The 16,121-nt window shown below is 34.9% G+C and overlaps 1 protein-coding gene across 3 annotated transcripts in view; it reads right to left on the reverse strand.

Annotated features, from left to right (window-relative positions):
* PSME4 (proteasome activator subunit 4) overlaps positions 1–16,121 on the reverse strand; it is a 77,876-nt gene that overhangs the window by 47,875 nt on the left and 13,880 nt on the right. For all 3 annotated transcript variants that reach the window (XM_016222141.2, XM_087823559.1, XM_087823560.1), the window contains exons 2-7: positions 14,610–14,750; positions 13,918–14,034; positions 4,621–4,665; positions 2,637–2,786; positions 1,409–1,472; positions 776–850 (exon numbers count right to left, since the gene is read on the reverse strand). In XM_016222141.2, coding sequence (XP_016077627.2) covers positions 776–850; positions 1,409–1,472; positions 2,637–2,786; positions 4,621–4,665; positions 13,918–14,034; positions 14,610–14,750 — 592 coding nt within the window. The remainder of the gene's footprint in view (positions 1–775; positions 851–1,408; positions 1,473–2,636; positions 2,787–4,620; positions 4,666–13,917; positions 14,035–14,609; positions 14,751–16,121) is intronic.

The raw sequence follows: 16,121 nt of genomic DNA on the forward strand, positions 1-16,121 counted from the left end.
TAAAACATAAAAAGGCAAAACATAGATACCTGAAGTTAAAACATGAAATGTTTTGACTCCTTTCTGTCTCTCTAAATGCACAAAAATTATTTTCCTATTCTCTTATTTCCTGCCAAGGATGCATAAAATTAAAATATCTTCTGGTGGATTCCTTTCCCTCTTTAAATTTTAAATTTAACATTGACTTGATCCCCCCTCCCAAAATGTGTAATCTGTCATTTAATAATTACATTTTAACATAATTAAATTTATATTTTTAAATCTGTCATTACTAACAGACAGGGGTCCCAAAGGAAGGGTAAAATTACTTCTCCTCCTTAGTTTCTACTGACCAGCAACAGAGGAAGACAGCACACGCAAAGGCAGACAGAGCATTTGCCTTCTGCTGGTCCCCAACCATGCTCTACTGTCACTATGTGCCTCAGAATCATTTGGGTGGCCCCACTCCAGTCCTCCTAAGGTGCCAAAGGTGATTCTACTGTGAGAGACACTTCGACTGGCTGCCTCCTGCACATGCCCCGACAGGGGCCAGGGATGGAGCCTGCAACCGAGGTATGTGCCTTTGGCTGCAATTGAACCCAGGACCCTTCAGTCCATGGGCTGATGCTGTAACCACTGAGCCAAACGAGCTAGGGCTGTAAATTATGTTTTTATTAAATGTCTAAAAATATTTTATGTGGAATCAGAAATTAGCATACAAAATATTCTTTTCCTTAAAGACATACAAGTGACATCAGTACTATTGTATGTTATATGTTCAAATGTTCTTAATTACCTTTGGTACATATGGATCCCAATCTATGTACCCTATATTATCTGTAGCCAATCGTGCAAAGAGATTTACTAGTTGCTGAAAGTAAGCAAAAAAGACATGTAAATACATTTTTTGTTTTTAAGTGGCATAGTCATAACCATTATTCATTTGTTCTTTTTAGCAATCAGTATTCACATAACTTGATTTAATACATGTTTTATAAGTCAGTTTTTAAAAATCTCCAAATTCAAGTTCTGATTCTTGTCACCCATTTAAAATTAACAGCAGCTGAAATGTTTATAAAAAGAAAAATGACATAGCATTACCCACAATGCAAACAGGAAAGGAAACTTTAATCCAATAAGCATACAGAAAACACTTACCATGCGTCCAGCACCATGCTAGTGAGGATACAAAAGGAAACAAGCAGGGTCTTACAGTTTCATGCATTTCCCATTACATTCAGATACTTCTATATATTAATAAAATCAAAATAAGAAAATGTCTACTGCTTTTAGAATACAGCAAATAAAATTTTAAAAACAGATTAAAGCACTGCTAATAGCTAATTCTAGGGAACTGAAGCTACTTATCAAATAATTTCATGTTTTATTTCCAAACTAAAAAGAAGAAGAGGAAAAATGGGATACTCACCCCCTCCCACTGTGGGAGATTTTGCACTGAAACCCAAAGGCCAATTAATTCATCAAACCAAAGTCTGAGGAAGAAAAATGTTGTTATGAATATCAAGTGACTTATAGAAAATGGTTCAAAGCCAGGTATCCTTTGTATTTTTTAATCTATTATTCTTACTGATAACTACACAACCTAGAAAAAATAATACTGAGAATTACAAACTTAATGTCACAAAGGACTATTTTTGTCTGAATATTCCCCTTCCAATTTATTTGTGCTAAAAAGAATAATTTCATAATACTTCTACTTCATTGTCAAGGAATTACTGTCCACCCCTATCTAATACTATTTACAAGTTTCTCCTTCCTCTTCTCGCCTTTCTCATTAAATGTTTAGCTCTTACTACCTGTTCTTGTAACTCTCCCTTACTTTCCTGTCTTTAATAACACAATTAGTAATTACCCCATTGCCTAGCACTGTAGCAAATGTTCCACAAAAGAAATGAGTCACAAAGTGCTAGGTGCAATTAAATTATAGTGGGGGAAACTATCTCAAATTAAAGAAATATAAGAGAATATAGGGGCAAGAAAATGTCTGAATATTATTAACCAGTCTTTAACAATGTCAAAGAAAATAAAAGTTTTTACAATTTTTATTAAATTAAAATTTCAGCTACACACAGAATTTCCAGCTTAAAAGAAATAAAAAGATTTGACATCTCCCTATAGAAAATGTGAGGGAGTGGAAAACTAAGCATGAACCCACAAACACAGTGATAATTACTATTATCCTTCCCGTCTTTTTTCATACCTTTTTCTTAAAATTTTTTCATTCTAGTTCCTAAAAGTAGTGCAAAGACTACAAAAAAAGATAAAAAAGACCCGAGAAACTACATGTGATAAGAGTTCAAACCAAGTTTTAGGAAAACACTTTTCCTTTCCCAAAACTCTCCAATTTAATATTTCTATCACTGCCTATTTACTGAGATTTTCCACTCCTTTTTGAATGTATTATTCTTTCTATCCTGATTTTCTAATTAAAGCCCTCATCTTATTTGGCTGGACATACAAGCATTATTCTCTATATACAATTTTATATGTAATTGTTTTAGCCTTCACCCTTCAAGTATAATAAACATAATGGTTGAGTTAGTAAATTTTTCTTTACTTCTTATTGCTTTACTAGTTTGCCTATATCTGTATTTCCTGCTACATTCTAGAATTTCTCAAGATATGTAAATACTTACTTAAAACCTTTATGATGCAGTTCTGGAGGAAGGGAGGTAGGAAGAAATAGTTCAAAATAAGTGATGGCCTTTTGCATCGTTACATCAAAAGGGCACATTAAAGGCCGCCATTCTTCTAGCATCTCAGCAGTCGCATCTGCTGGAAAATATCTAATAAAAAAAGAAGGTTTTCATGTATCTGATCATTGGCTAAAAGTTCTGCAACATCAATACATAACTGACCAAAAAAAGAAGGAGGGGAATGGCTTTCCTAAGATACACCACACACTACAAATGTCATGTCAGGCCACAAGAAACACATTTTAACTCTAAACTAAACACCCCAACACAATTAGGATAAGGTAAATTTTTTTGTCTATGGGACTTAGAAAAATGCTACAAAGTTGATAAAACTCAGATGAAATACAAAGTCACTCATATCACATACAAATTTAAACATGGTTGTATTTTTTCTTCCTGTGTGCTATGTAATAACAATAGAAAAAGTCTTGTCTATATAAATCCAGTCTATACAAAAAATGAAAAATCAGTGAAGTGAGAAAGAGAACATCGACTGCTAGGCACGTTTGGACAAACCATTTACCCTCCTGGACCACAAAGTCCTGTATAGAAGAGAGGACTGGACTAGATGATCTGGTCCTATAGGCTCTAACACTGTACAATTCTATAAAAAGGGCAGGGGCATCCTTGAGATAGAGATCTACAAAACTAAAATCTGAAGTGTGGGCACATGCACACACAACACATAAAACGAAGGTAAAGGGATAAAGAAGACCCACATATAATTTTCCAAATACCCATTAAGGAGTCTAGAAGAACAAAAGGCATGTGAGAAATTCTGATTTGCGTATGGCCAAAAAGTTAGAAAACCCTTTCAAATTAGATTTACACATATTATTAACCCTACTACATGTTTATACATGTGTGTTCATTAGAACCACACTTCATTCCTTGATGTGAAAAATGAAATTACATTCTCACACATTTATGTGCTAGGTCATTGTTAAACAGGTTAGAAGTTTTTTAAAAAAATAGCAGAACATACTCTGCCTTCAAAAATTTCATACATCAATTCCCCTTCCTAATTTTCCAGAGTCAACTATTAGTCCAGTGATCCAAAATAATAGCTTGAGTGTTCTATGAATTACCCAACAACCTAAAAACCAGTAGGTACCGCAGCGATGATCAAGTTTCCAGTGAGGAAAAAGGCTAAGAGAGTAACTGCCTAGTACAAAATGACATCGCTCCTTGGTGAATTATGAGTCAAGTTACATCTTAAGCCTCTTAAAAAGGAGACATTTTATATCCTGAAAATGCATTTGCCCAAGACTGAGTAGTATAGTAGATCAGCAATAAGTATCTGGCTTATAAATAACTTTAACTCATATTAAAGCATATGATAAACAGGGATTTCCATTCAAGAGTTCACTGTATCCATAGCAGGATAGGTAGTCTTAGAACAGCCCGACAAACAATAATCAGAAAATATTTTAAGTCTAAAAAACTGGACTTTAATTAACTGAAACTAAATTCTCTGCACATTCATCTTTAAATATCAGAATATGGGAGAGTTAAAGTCAAATATTTACTGAAGGAGAACAAACCAGAAAAAAAAGTATGGGCCATACCTTCTTGTTATCACTCAATTTTAATGTAATACCCCTACAATGCCCATTTTGAAAAACAATTTTATCTAAGTAACAATAATCTAGAATAACCTTTAAAACAAAGGTGATTATACATAAATGATGGCATTTTTACTTTATAATGGGTGACTGGTACCCACACCACTTAAAAATTTCTAAATTTATAAATGAAATCTGAACATTTCAGTTCAAGAGTTGGAAATGACACGTTGTGCCCAGTGACTAACATCACAAGGTCAGAAACTATTTATACCTTGAATCTCCTCTTCAAGCATACTAAAGATAGGGAAAAGCCCAGAGAAACAACATGAGGCTTTATAAATTGAGAAGCTACTTACGGTCGGCAGTTTTTCACGAGTGTTTTGAGAACATTTTCTACAGAACTGGGGGGAAAAAGCCATTTGATAAATTAGTTCAGTGTATTTTAAGAACACATCTAATTCAATTAATAAAAATACTCTAAGATATGCTCATAAACTTAGATATTATCTGTGCGGAGCAATCGCTAACCCTCCTCTTCCATACAGACAAGGGCAAGGATTCACTACCTACACCCACAACCCACGCTCTCCTCTGCCCTCATGCTCACCCTCAGCTGTGCACTAATGGGGAGAAAACCAGGAAAAGGACAAGTCATTTCTGAGCTGACAAAGTGGGCAGCATGACCACACTCCTCACGAAACATGCTCAGTGGTTTAAAACTTCAAATACTAACTTATTAAAGTGCTTTTACAGCAAACAAGTAGCAGACAAAATTTGGTGGGCTTCTATCAGCAACTGCCAGAAACTTCTTTTCTGTAACCAACTGATGTGAGTTCTATAACCCTCCAAGACACTTCTTGGCCAGCAACAATTATCAAAAAAAGCAACAGCCGTCTTTTTGAACAGCTACTTTAAAACCTTACTTGAGTAACATTAAAAGATGAAACTTATTTTCCAACTTGTAGTCGACTCAAGTGAACATGGAAAACAAATATTTTTATATTAATTTATAATAAATATTTCTGTTTTAATAACAGTTTAAACACACATGGCCAAAGTGGAATTTTTAAAACATTAACTGGACCACAGTCAAAAAAGGTCAAATGCAAATAAATAAAAACAAAGGGGCATTAGGTAATTTTGAAGCAGAATTTAAAAATAAATGTGTTACTTATAGTATGATGTGCACAAGGAAAAATAAAGCAAGTCCCCAAATCTCGAGAGAAAAGTTATGCAGGAAAGGGGTAACTTTCAGGCAGTGCTTCCAACCCAGCAATTTCTCATTAAGCTTCTTGAAATTCTTAAGTCCAGAAGTCTATCCAATATCTCTGAAAGCTTAAGAACTAATCTGCAAAGAAATTCCAAGGACTAACACAAACCAAACTCAGCACAAGTAATCAATGTATCATATAACCAAGAGAGAAAGCTATAATGTTATTAGTGGAAGCAGTAAAAATCCTCTTTAGTTTACAAACTACTCAGAAAACAATTAACTGAAGAGGAAACCAGGCTACAACTTGTGAGATAATTAAAAAATAAATGATGACCATACAGCCAGAGAGCAATCATGGAACATTTTCTCTGATGATATCAGAGAGATTCTACCTTCCCACATAAAAAAGCTAAGCAATTCAGTAACACAGATTTTAGTTTAAAGAACATCAAAGTTTGCCAGGTTAAAAAAAAAAAAAAAAAGTCAAACTTCTCTCCAACTACATTTAAATCTCCCTGAAGACCACGGCTATGATTTTCTTACTTCTGGGCATTGCCAAAGTGCTTGTAACAAGGTTATGTGTTCATTTTATTTATACTTTATTTATTTACTTACTTACAATGTTCAATAAACATTTTCTATCAAGGCAATAAAGAGCACAGATCTCTGAATCTTTTAGTTTGGACCAAAGAACCACATTTAGAAACAAATTATAGAATTAATACGTAAGGTTTAAAGAGCCATCTTGTTCCAAAATAAATAACAGATCAACTTAAACAGATTTAAAAGAAAATTCTAAAATGGTAAACTCTGTCCAAGGATATAAGCAGAAGATCTGTAATTCTATAGTTTCTAAAGTTTGTGTTCATGTTAACTTTTCATTTATTTTATTGTTTCTGTGGCAACTCATTTGAGAGTATAACACAGAATACCTGCTTGGAATTTTCACTGGTAACTTTTATATTCTACCAACAAACTTTCATATAATGTGAGAAATAATTCTAGGAAGCAAGTCATAAAAGGCTGCATAGCTAGCTACCTTTTCTCCAGTTCCCTTCACTCTTCTGAAGAATAGAAGTTTATTATAATACTCAATAGCTCTCGATCCACTCATTAGAGGAGTAGGGTATGTGGGAATGTGGTATAGTTCATCCAAATAAAGTCAGTTTCAGCCCCTCCTTATATATAAGGCCTGTGCCATTGGACTTATGCTCTTTATCCAGAAAAGCGTACAATCTCTCTAACCTGTGATATCTGTATAGTGACCTTTTGTGATTCTTGTAATCTCTCAAGATGAAGGAAACAATGTTTCTGTTTAAAAATAAAATAAAAGGTTAAGGCTAGATGCTACTGACTGTATTTTACTAATTTTTAGAGGGAGTGAATAATCGCTACAAACTTTCCAATGGCTGGAAATTTATAACACTAAGTGACAGCAAATCAAAACACTTTCTTTTTAAATCAAAAGGGATTCACATACAGATGGAGTAAGTTTTAGAAGGGTTTTCTCATACCCTATTTCCTCTTACAAAGGTATGTTAAGATGAAAAGAAAGCCCTAGTATATCATGTAGTGTGGTTCACAGCTTGAGCTTAGAGTCAGATCTGAATCTGAAAACCAGTTCTGCTACTTACTAGTGCAATATTACAGCCTGTTTTCCCATCTATGTAAGAGCAGTAATACCTACCTCTCATAAGGCTGTTACAAAAATTAAATGAGATAATGTAAAAAAAAGCAGTTATCTGGCTCAGAATTAATCACAGTAACTATAATTTTTATTTCATACTTAGCCAAAATAAATTACATTTTCAATTTCCTTTAGAACTAAATTTCTGTGCTCGTTTTGTTTTTTTATATCTATTCTCCTGCCTCTGGGTAGCTAATAATTTATGACTTAGAAAATCATTTCAAAATAGGAAATTCCTCCCCCAACTGCCACCAGGCTTATTAGGGCAGAAAGTAAGCTCTTGTCCCAGTTCTTGAGCTTTTGTCCCAGATTCAACAAACGACTCTGTGTTAATTTTCCTCTCTGGGTTGCAATTACCTTATGATGACACTCTTTATGATTCCCTATGATGACATTGATAAAGCAAATGCCAAATATGGAGCAGAGAGGCCCGAGGAAAGCCAAAGCCTCAGTCTCCAGTTACTCCAATTACTAAGACAGAGTAGACTTATACAAGCCTAAATGTTTATGCTTCCTACCTCCTCCCTTACCTATTAGGACAACATTCACTTCTAATCCAAAAAATGTACAGCAAATGATATGTTCAAAATGAGGGCGGTGTGGACTGCCCATAGCCAGAAGTACTTTTAACATCACTAACAATTCCTGAACTAAAATTTAACTTTAGAATAGTCATATTTGGTTTTCAATTAAAAAAACTAGGGGCTCCCTCTCCCGGGAGCATGCCCGAGCCTTTCCCTTTCCCTTCTCCTCCCACCTCAGGCACCTTACCTACCATTAGCTTCCTCACTCCCAAGCTCCTAGGACCTTCCATTGCCTCTATAACTTGTTTCCTACACCCATTTCTTCTAGGAATTACTTCTTCCACCTCTGTAATTTTACCAAATAAACGTTCTCTTATTTAAAAAAAAACAAACACCTGGAAAACTATAATCTTGGTATATCCTAAATACCTCTGCATTAACCTCCTTATAATTTAATGGTAACGGCTTATACAGTATTTTTCCCTTAACTATGTACTTAACACTTCATGTACAATAACCCAATTTTACCTGCTTTCTCTAAATCTAAACAAATCCACCATCCATCAGTCAAACACTATCTAGTTCATACCTCATCTTTTAAGATCTGTTATTGCTTAGTAATCAGCAAGTAGCCATTTTTCACAGCCACTTCACACAAAGTAGGGTCAAGACAATTTTACCATAACAGAAGTATAGATGAAGTATAACGTCTTCATCAATGATGTAGCATTAACATTGGTTTTTCATTATAATCACTTTTTAAAAAAGGGTCTTTACCTCTGAAGCAAAAGACAGAAGGGGGGAGAGGGGAGGAAAGGGGGGGAGGAGAAGGGAAGGAGGAGACAGTCTAACAGCCCAGCTCCAGACCAATAAAGCTGCCTTTATAAGCATGCTGCAAAGCACGGCTCTAAAGCAGTGGTTTCAATGACAAACCCATGAAGGCACACCATTTTTAGACGTGAAAGACAAACAGTTAACAAATGAAGCAACCTTTCACTTTTGATTATTAAAATAGTATTCTAAAAATAGTAAGAACACATGCAGCCAGCTGACAAAACTGTTTCAAAATGTATCAGAACACAGCTAAGATGAAAAAATACTCAAAATGCCAATTTCAAAAGTGTGCCGTATTAAAGGGCTCTTTAAGGAATTCTCTGTAATAAAGTGTTTGTAAGAAGTCGTAATTTTATCCCTTGACTATAAACACTTGCTATACTGGTGTGCTAAACACAATCTTAACTAGAAACGTAAGTTTTTAAATGTTTTAAATGACTCCCTCTTATAAATTCAGTAGATCCCAGAGGAATAGAAAGCAAAAGTACTATCAAATAATTCTCCGCTGTTCTCCAACATTTGTGCGTAAGAACCAGAAATACTAGACTCCTCTGATTTTAAAATCAAGGTATGTGTGGCCTTGGCTGGGTAGCTCAGTTGATTAGTGTCATCCAGATACAACAAGGTCTGCAGGTTCAATCCCCTGTCAGGGCACATACAAGAGTTAACCAATGAATGCACAGATAAGGGGAACAATAAATCAGTGTTTCTCTCTCTCCCCCACCTTCCCCTCTCTCTAAAATCAATAAATTAAAAAATAAACAACATCGGGGTAAGTATGATACAGGGAGTCCAAGAGCGAAAGAATTTTAAAATCTTTCAAAGTTGAAGTTTTATAACTTTACACAGTGTGGTCTGAATGGAAATACAGTAAGAGGTACTCCTTTCAAAAGGAGAGTTAATATATAACAGTAAAAAGATTACAGAAAATTAGAGAAAGTGAATAAAGAATAAATTACAGTCCTGAAAAATGTTTTAAGAAAGAGTCCCCTCAAAAGCAGTCCCAGATCTCCAGTTTCTTTCTGATCCCTTCCAAGTGGAACACATTACCACTTTTAAATTCTGTACCAACAGAGCTCTACTTCACAATGTGTGCTCTGTTTAGAGGAGGCACACAGCCTTGTGTGTGAGTACTCCAAGCCGCTGGGCCAATATGGTTTATCTGCCTACAGCATCGATTTTAGTCCAGAGATAAATGGGGAAGAATTTTACTTACAGAAGCATTACTTAATAAGCCAGATACAGATACAAATGTTTAAGATAAAATGTGAAACTTCCAAGAATTTTCTCACACTAGACCTCTTTAGGAAATACCTCAGAGCCTCAGGGAAAGGGAAGAGGTATAGATAGTTTTGAGAATCACGTACTAGTACCGGAAAAAAAAATAGTGGTTTGGACACTAGAAGACCTACGTCTTCAAGATTTAAAAACAGGAAAAAAAGAAAGTAAAGAGTGCTAGACCAGTGATAAGAAAACAGAAGGGGCTGGTTAATGAAGCAGAAAACTTCCGACTGCATGGATGGAAGAAGCGGCAAACCCAACACCTTTAAAGCATATGCAGGGTGCATTTGGGAAATGCATGGTGCATTTTTAATTATCACAATTATTGGGGCAGGCTAAATGGAACTTTAGTGGTCAGAAGCCAGGTATACTAGATATCCTGCAATTCATGGAACAGCCAGACACAACACAAAATTGTTGCAAGACTTTCAAGTGTCCCACTATACAGTTACCAGGTTAAAATTTTTTGAACCTAAAAGTTTACTGCTTTAAACATTTAATGTTTTTTGCATAGTTTTAATGGACACTGATACTTCTGGGTATACAACTAACATGTAAATTGAACAAGGCTGTACTACTTGTTCTGTTGAAAATTTTACCTAGGGGTATTCATTATTCCTATGAGAAGGGAAAGAGGAAGGGAGGGTCATACTGACATGGCAATTCCAATTGCAACACCTAATTTGTCAATACCATATTCCTGTCAATGGGTAGTTGTTGCATGTAAATATGTAACTAAGACTAAAGATTTTTAAAAGTCTTAGAAGCAGCGTCATTATATTGGCAATTAGCAGACACACAAAACATAAGGATGTCATAGAATTTCATTAATAATTTTTTTGTTAAAAAGCTGTATGTTATTGTAAACTTTTTGAATATGGCACAAAAGGCAATTTATGTTGTGAAAATTATATATTGAAATTACTTATTTATTTTAGCATTGCTTGTTTTTAATCTTACTCTGATATTCTCCCCAGATGCCCACTGCACAAATTCTCTATGGCTTTATATATAGTTTATTTCCCCAATTCAGCCTTTGCCTCTAATTCCTCACATATAGTAATGTTTAAAAATAATGTTTTGTGATACAAAATAGCTACACCACACATCATTACATAAAAAATTATTGTGACACTATGTTACAAGTAAGGCCGGCTGATCTGTGAGAATATCAAACTCTCTTCTCAGTTCAGTTGTCTAAAATTAAAGTTATTTCCCTTTCTGTACCATCGTATTTAGTTAAATCTTATGTTATTCTTTATCCTAGCACTAGCTTTTATTTATTTTTAATTTGTTTGTATTAATTTTAGAGAGGGAGAGGGATAGAGATAGAAACATTGATGAGAAACATCATCGATCAGCTGCCTCCTACATGCCTCCTACTGGGGATCGAGCTAGCAAAATGTATATGTGCCCTGACTGGGAATCGAACTGGTGGCCTCTTGGTGCATGGGGTAAAGATCAACCAACTGAGCCTCACTGGCTGGGAACACTAGTTTTTATTTTAATGTCCACTCCTAATGCTGTTCTTTCAAGTTCTTGTACTTCTTACACAGAATGTGTTCTAACCTTTTTTTCTTTTAAATCCAAATTTACTCATCATAAGTAGATGCAAAATCTGAATACCATACGGTGTCTTTTAGTATAATAATGTCTGCATGTTTGAAACATATACAGGGTGGGGCAAAAGTCAGTTTACAGTTGTTTGTATGGAAAATAACACAATAATTAATAAGTAATAATACAAGAATACACTCTGTTTTGCATGCTCACAACTGTAAAACTTACTTTTGCCCTATCCTGTATTGTTTTGTAATAAACTACTTTCCTATTATTTCTCTTCTATTGTTAAGACATTTATATTCATTTTTGTCAATAAGTGTAAATAATGAACACAGATAAGTTATACTATACTTATAAATTTCATTTTTAAACAATAAACTATAAAATAGAAAAGGGGATGCTGAGTCTGTTAAGAGTTGAGAATCACTGCTTTAAACAAAACGATAATTTCAGCAGAGACACATTTCTTCAAAAAACCAAGAATAGCCACGGTAAAACTTTTAAGAAAGAAGGTTTCCACAAGGGCAAGGATGATGTGAAGCTTCAGGGAAAGACATGGTAATAAGCACAGTATCAAGAATCAGAGAGGAACTGCAAGCCCTGACTGACACTTAGGCGTAAGCTCTAACAAAATTTCCAGGAAAACAGCTAGTATTACTTTAAGAGGAAACACATAGGACTTTAAAGGAAGCGGCTGCCTTCGCAAAGGTACCCCTTTCAGGGCTGAAAGTATGAAACTTGGTTTTGAAGACGCAAGTAAACAACATATTAAAGAAGAAGAAATTATTGAAAAAATTGCCTTAATTTACCAAAGACTTTCAGAGGCAGCCAAAAAGAATCAGCCAGGAAATTATCAGGATAACTGATTTTGAACACAGTATAAAGGTCACTGAAATCTATAAAACAGCGATTCCAGTTCAAACTTCAATGAGCTCGGGGTTTTTTTAATATATATATTTTTATTGATTTCAGAGAGAGAAAGAGAGAGAGAAACATCAATGATGAGAGAGTCATTGATTGGCTGCCTCCTGCAAGTCCCCTACTAGGGATCGAGCCCACAACCCAGGAATAGAACCAACATGCTCAACCGCTGAGCCACGCCAGCTGGGCAATGGGCTCGTATTTTAATACACCCAATCCAATCCACACCATGCTCTTTCCAGCAGAAATACAACTCAAAAATCTTTACAATACAGCTTTTATGCTATATTTTGGATTTTCATATTACTTATAAAAACATATTTAAACATTGTACCATTTAGTTTCATGATGAATTTCCTATTTTTATGGTTGAAAAATGGGTTTCCTTGTTTTAACACATGAATCTTCAGGAAATAAATGACTTCTGACTACTCTATTTGTGACCACTCTCCAAATACCAATTAGGGCCTAAGTTCAGAATCAACTATAGCCATTCTCTTTTTTGCTCTCTTCATTTACATCATTTCACTACTTACTTACCTATGACCTGAAAAACTCTTAAAGTCTGCCATCTGCCATGATTTTCTAAAATTCTATGAAATAGACTGCTCAGTTAAGTGAAGCCTGAGGATTAATCGTGGATTAAATGAACTGAACTGGGGAGGCTACAAGAAGTAATGAAATAACATCAACATGTCTAGGATTGAGAGAGAAACCGCAGATATCAATCTTTAAAGACTGAATTTATAAAAGAGAAAGAGGAAAATAATACAAGTGTGTAAAATGGGGCTCTTCAGGAATGAGTGTATATGACAAACAACTCTAGGTAATGAGAAGAAACAGCTATAAAGGAAAATTCTTCCTAAAAATAAACCTCAGTCTCAATGTAGAAGTATTTTAAGCCAAACATGCTAAGATTGAGGCAATTAAGGAGCTAGGTCACAAATGGACAAGCCAAACCTTGTTAACAGAGGAAAATGATACTTTGCAATCAAGTCTGAAACCACTACTAACCAAGAGGGCAGATGATCACATTATACTCTGTAAATTCAGAATAAAACGCAAAATATACCAAAACTAGAGATCTGGAAGAGTCAGGATGCATGTGCAAGAAGCCACAGTCAGTCAGAGACTTATAAGCTTAGTATGTCTAAACATTACTAGATGATAACATAAACCAGAGCTGTGCACTGAATAGCTTGTGCTCTCAGAACAGTCAAACACCAAAGCGGAGGCTTCTGTAACTGGGAGTGTGTACGCCCTGGACTATGCAAAGCTCCTCTTCTTGAAACATTCATTTTAGTCAAAGAAATAAAACCCATGTGGATATAGTATGAAGAATGCCAAATATGCATTAATTTTAATGACAAAATAATAGATTTCAACAAAAATCTCTTGCTTTCTTTGGCCATTATGATGATTTTAGCGGTTAGAAATATCTTGATGGGAGATTATTAAGTACAGCTTCAGATGTAGTTCAAAGAGGGTAAAATTTGTTTTAGGAGTTAAGTTACATAAAATTGAGTACATTAAAATGTACATTTGCTTGCTTATCTCAAACCAGTATTTCTCAATTATGATCAACCCCCTCAAGTGCTCCTAAAGAAGTTCTTTAAATGGAAATACTTACTTAGGAAACCAATTTAATCCCAGGTGCTCTGTCTTGGAATATAATATTCTTTCCACCATGTCATAAAGTGGTCTCCAAGGTAACTCCAGATCATCTCTTGAAAGAAGTTCCTTTTTCCTAGTAGAAAGGGTAAGCACATGTAAGTATGCGTGCACAGGTGCACTGCACATGCCACGCAGGGAGGGCGGTGTTCAGTGCTGCTGCCCCAGCAGAGGTTTCTGCCTCTCGTCATCCAGAGCCCACTCACTGGCGAGCACGGCAGGTGGTACGGAGGACAATGCATCAGATTCCTGCTGCTGCTCAAACCTCAGAGATCACCTGGTAAAAAGGGGCATTTAAGTCTGTGCCACCATCACTACAGATGAATTTCATATTTTCCCATACTATCTACGGAGTATTTAGTTTCCAGCACTGTGCTGGGTGCCCTGGGATAAGCAGAAGAATAAATGATCCCTGTCTTCTCAAAGATCTCACAAACTATATATGAAAAGATAATTAGTATAAATAAAATGGTCAGACAACATAGAGTTCAGTATGTGCTAGAGAAAAGAAAGTTTCATGGAGGAGGTGAAATTTTAATTAAAAGGTTAATTAACACATGTGATTTAAACTTTTAAGTTCTCATTCCCTAAAACCTTGAAAACAACCAACCAACAAAATCTTACCAGAAATCATAGGGAAAACTGACTTACTTTAACAAGTTGATCAAGAGACGGGCAAATCCCTGCATCATGCTGATTTCCAGTTTTGGAATTGATACCAGCTCATACAATAACTTGACAAAAAGAACATGATCTTCTTTGCTAAATTTTCTCCCATAAAGTCGAATATATCTGCAAGAGAAAAATCAATATAGCCTTTAAAAAAATCGGTACTGTGATACATCCATACCTTGCAGCACTATTCACAACAGCTGTGTGGAAGCAACATAAATATCCACCGACAGATAAACGGATTGAAAAAATGTGGTATATACACACAATGAAATATTACTCAGCCTTTAAAAAGGAGATTCTGTCATATGCTACAACATGGATGAGCCTTGAAGATATTATGCTAAAAAGTTAAATAAGCCACTCATAAAAAGATCAATATTGCACAAGTCTACTTATATGTGGTAAAGTAATCAAGATCAGAAAAAACAGAAAATGGAATGGTGGTTGCCAGGGATTGGGATGAAAGGGGCAACAGGGAGTTGTTCAACGGGTAAAGAGTTTCAGTCATGCACGGTGAAAAGTTCTGTTGTACAACAATGTACATATTGTTAACGATACTGTACTGCACACTTAAAATTGTTAAGATAATAAATTTGTGCTTCTTGCCACAATAAAAAAAATATGTATTGTAACACAATTTCAAATGTCTTTTATGTTAATCATTTTATATCTACCTGTCATGAGGAAAATAATTATTCTGTATTTTCATTAAGACTACCAAATAAGTATCTTATCAATAAAAGGCTTATAATGGTAACTGAAGTCTCATCAACATTTACTAACTAATTAAAAACACTGTGTCTTATTGTTGTATGGTCTTAACTGGCCTTTGGTCGGAAGTTACCTGCTCCCCTTCTTTTATTAAGCAAATGCTCATTCAAGATAATGTGCTCATTCTAATTATAACTCCCTGAAGTTACTTAAAAACAGCCTGTCATAGCACAATTCAAGAATGAGACAGAACAAAGGAGTACTGATATATAAGTTTCCACCTGTTTTAACCACAAGAAATCCTAGAGGAATGCATATGGCTTACTCAGACTCCTGAAACAATGCAGCAGGTCACACAACCTGTACCATGTTTCCAAGAGTTAACTCAAATATAATAAAGTTACCATAAAAAATAATGTAGTATTTTGCCTCAAAATTGTACAATTTCAATTTTTTTGCTTTGGAGAACCAACGTAATCAAAACTACCAACTAAAAGCAAATTTAAGAAAAAAGGCGTTTCAAAAAACAAGAATGACTAATCATAGCATATTTAAGGATTCAGAGGTAACTAAACTTAAGTAACTAAAACTTACTTAGAACAAATTACTGGATACTTAAAATCATAAACTCCTTTGAGGAAGACCATTTTATGGACAATTAAATACATAAATTAATAGAATAGTATTAATATTCCTTATATGATCTTGAGCACTTCCCCAACAGCTAACATCAAATTAAACTCATCATGTTTAACTCCTAAAATTAGGATACTTAAC

This window comes from Miniopterus natalensis, chromosome 13, assembly GCF_054644295.1.
Source record: "Miniopterus natalensis isolate mMinNat1 chromosome 13, mMinNat1.hap1, whole genome shotgun sequence".
NCBI lineage: Eukaryota > Metazoa > Chordata > Mammalia > Chiroptera > Miniopteridae > Miniopterus > Miniopterus natalensis.